The sequence below is a fragment of the Cricetulus griseus genome, chromosome 2 (assembly GCF_003668045.3).
Source record: "Cricetulus griseus strain 17A/GY chromosome 2, alternate assembly CriGri-PICRH-1.0, whole genome shotgun sequence".
NCBI lineage: Eukaryota > Metazoa > Chordata > Mammalia > Rodentia > Cricetidae > Cricetulus > Cricetulus griseus.
Genome location: NC_048595.1, coordinates 90,818,164 through 90,820,324, shown reverse-complemented (window position 1 = coordinate 90,820,324; position 2,161 = coordinate 90,818,164). Strand labels below are relative to the sequence as shown.

Genomic DNA, 2,161 nt, shown 5'->3' with positions numbered 1-2,161 from the left:
CCCTAAAAAGTTAAGTAACTTAAATAGGTAGTGTCCTAAATTGGTGGCAAGGTGCAAATCTAAATAATACTTTTAGAGCCAGGTTTAATAGGATACAGTTAAGTCGGCCGTGGTGATGCACACCTTTAATCCCAGCACTGGGGAGGCAGAAGCAGGTGGATCTCTGAGTCTGAGACCAACCTAGTCTACGGAGAAAGTTCAAGGACAGCCAGGACTACACAGAGAAATCCTGTTTCAAAGGAAAAGATACAGCTTTATTTCAAAATATTCATTAACAAAAATACTAATGTGGCCACTCTTGAAAGAAGTTGACCTGAGACTGCATTCAATTAGAGACCTGACACTTCCTAGCTCAATTCCAGGTCTCTGATGCCATTTGATGCTAAGCAATATTACCCATCTGTGTCTCTTTCATTTTTAGTGAAAAATATAGTAACTCTGCCCTTGCTGATTTTAGGAACTTTTCTAAGAACCAAAGAAGATAATGCATGTGAAAGTTACCTTCTGAATCTCTATCAAAATCCTAAGTTTCCTTTAGTCACATCCTTGTATGAATTCTGCAGGTGAGGTAAGTATGTGAAGATGGGAAATTATTCTGCAGTGACAGAATTCTTTCTCGTGGGACTTTCCCAGTATCCAGAACTCCAGCTTTTCTTATTTGTGCTCTGTCTCATCATGTACTTGATAATCCTTCTGGGAAATAGTCTCCTCATCATCATTAGTGTCCTGGACTCTCGGCTCCATACCCCCATGTACTTCTTTCTTGGGAACCTCTCTTTTTTGGACATCTGTTACACATCTTCATCCATTCCTCAAATGCTAATCATGTTTATGTCAGAGAGAAAATCCATCTCATTCCTTGGTTGTGCTCTGCAAATGTTTATCTCCCTTGGCTTGGGCTCCACAGAGTGTGTCCTCCTGGCTGTGATGGCCTATGATAGGTATGCAGCCATTTGCAATCCATTGAGGTACCCTATAATCATGAACAAGGTGTTGTATGTGCACATGGCTGTGTGGTCCTGGGTCGTAGGCTGTCTGAACTCTCTAGTGCAAACAGTCTTTGCAATGGTGTTACCTTTCTGTGGTCATAATGTCATTGATCACCTTACCTGTGAGATTCTGGCTCTTCTTAAACTTGTGTGCTCAGATATCACCATGAATGTACTTATCATGACAGTGGCCAGTGTTGTTTTGCTAATGATTCCTCTGCTGTTAATTTCTGTGTCTTATATTTTTATCCTTTCATCCATCCTGAGAATTAATTCTTCTGAAGGAAGAAAGAAAGCATTTTCTACCTGTTCAGCCCACTTAACTGTGGTCATCTTATTCTATGGTTCAGCCCTTTTTATGTATATGAAGCCCAAGTCAAAGCACACCAAAGCATCTGATGAAATCATTGTACTGTCTTATGGAGTAGTGACTCCAATGTTGAATCCCATCATCTACAGCTTGAGAAATAAGGAGGTCAAAGAAGCTGTGAAGAAAATTTTGAGTAAATATTTGAATCTACATAAAATATGAAAGGCCTTGAGGCATATGATACTCAGCCTGGGATCAAATGAGATGCTGTGTTTTTAAAGTCTGCTTGAAAGTCCCATTCTTTTCAACATGTAAATGTCCTGAATATCATAGTGTTTACAGACTCTTTAGCAAATGCAGCTCTGCTAATCAATCCCTGTGGTTTTCCATTAAATCAGTCTTTCATCTCCACTTTACTCTCTATTTCTATTTTTCTCATTTGTGTCTTCCTCTTCTCTCTGCCATTTCTTTCTTGTGCTTCCCCTCATCTATCATCTATGTCTTTTTTCTTCTTAGGCCCTTTTCATTCATTTTTAATTCAGCACCCATTATTTTATGGTTTATATTCCACTCTAATGATAAAAGAAACTATCCTTTCCTTTTACAGCTTACTAGTCTTTCCACGTGGTAATGGGAAAGGCTCATTCTACACTCTGTAAACAGCAGTAAGCACTGAGCATAGGCCTAGTCAAGCAAGTGGCCCTCTCTACTCCAGTGATTGATTCCACACAGTAAGTCAGCTATGTCAGGCAAATCACACTCGGTCCCAGAGGCTGCTCCAGTTTGAGAAAAGCAGATTCTTCCTGCTAAGTCTAGTGAGGAAGCAGAGGCCAGTTCTCTGCCAGAGCCCAGAAAAGGACTA

The 2,161-nt window shown here is 40.1% G+C and overlaps 1 protein-coding gene across 1 annotated transcript; it reads left to right on the top strand.

Moving 5' to 3' along the window:
• Window positions 1–582: 582 nt before the first annotated feature.
• Window positions 583–1,521, top strand: LOC100760357 (olfactory receptor 13D1). The gene has a single exon (XM_027403601.1). The coding sequence runs from the start codon at window positions 583–585 to the stop codon at window positions 1,519–1,521; it is 939 nt and encodes a 312-aa protein (XP_027259402.1).
• Window positions 1,522–2,161: the final 640 nt, after the last annotated feature.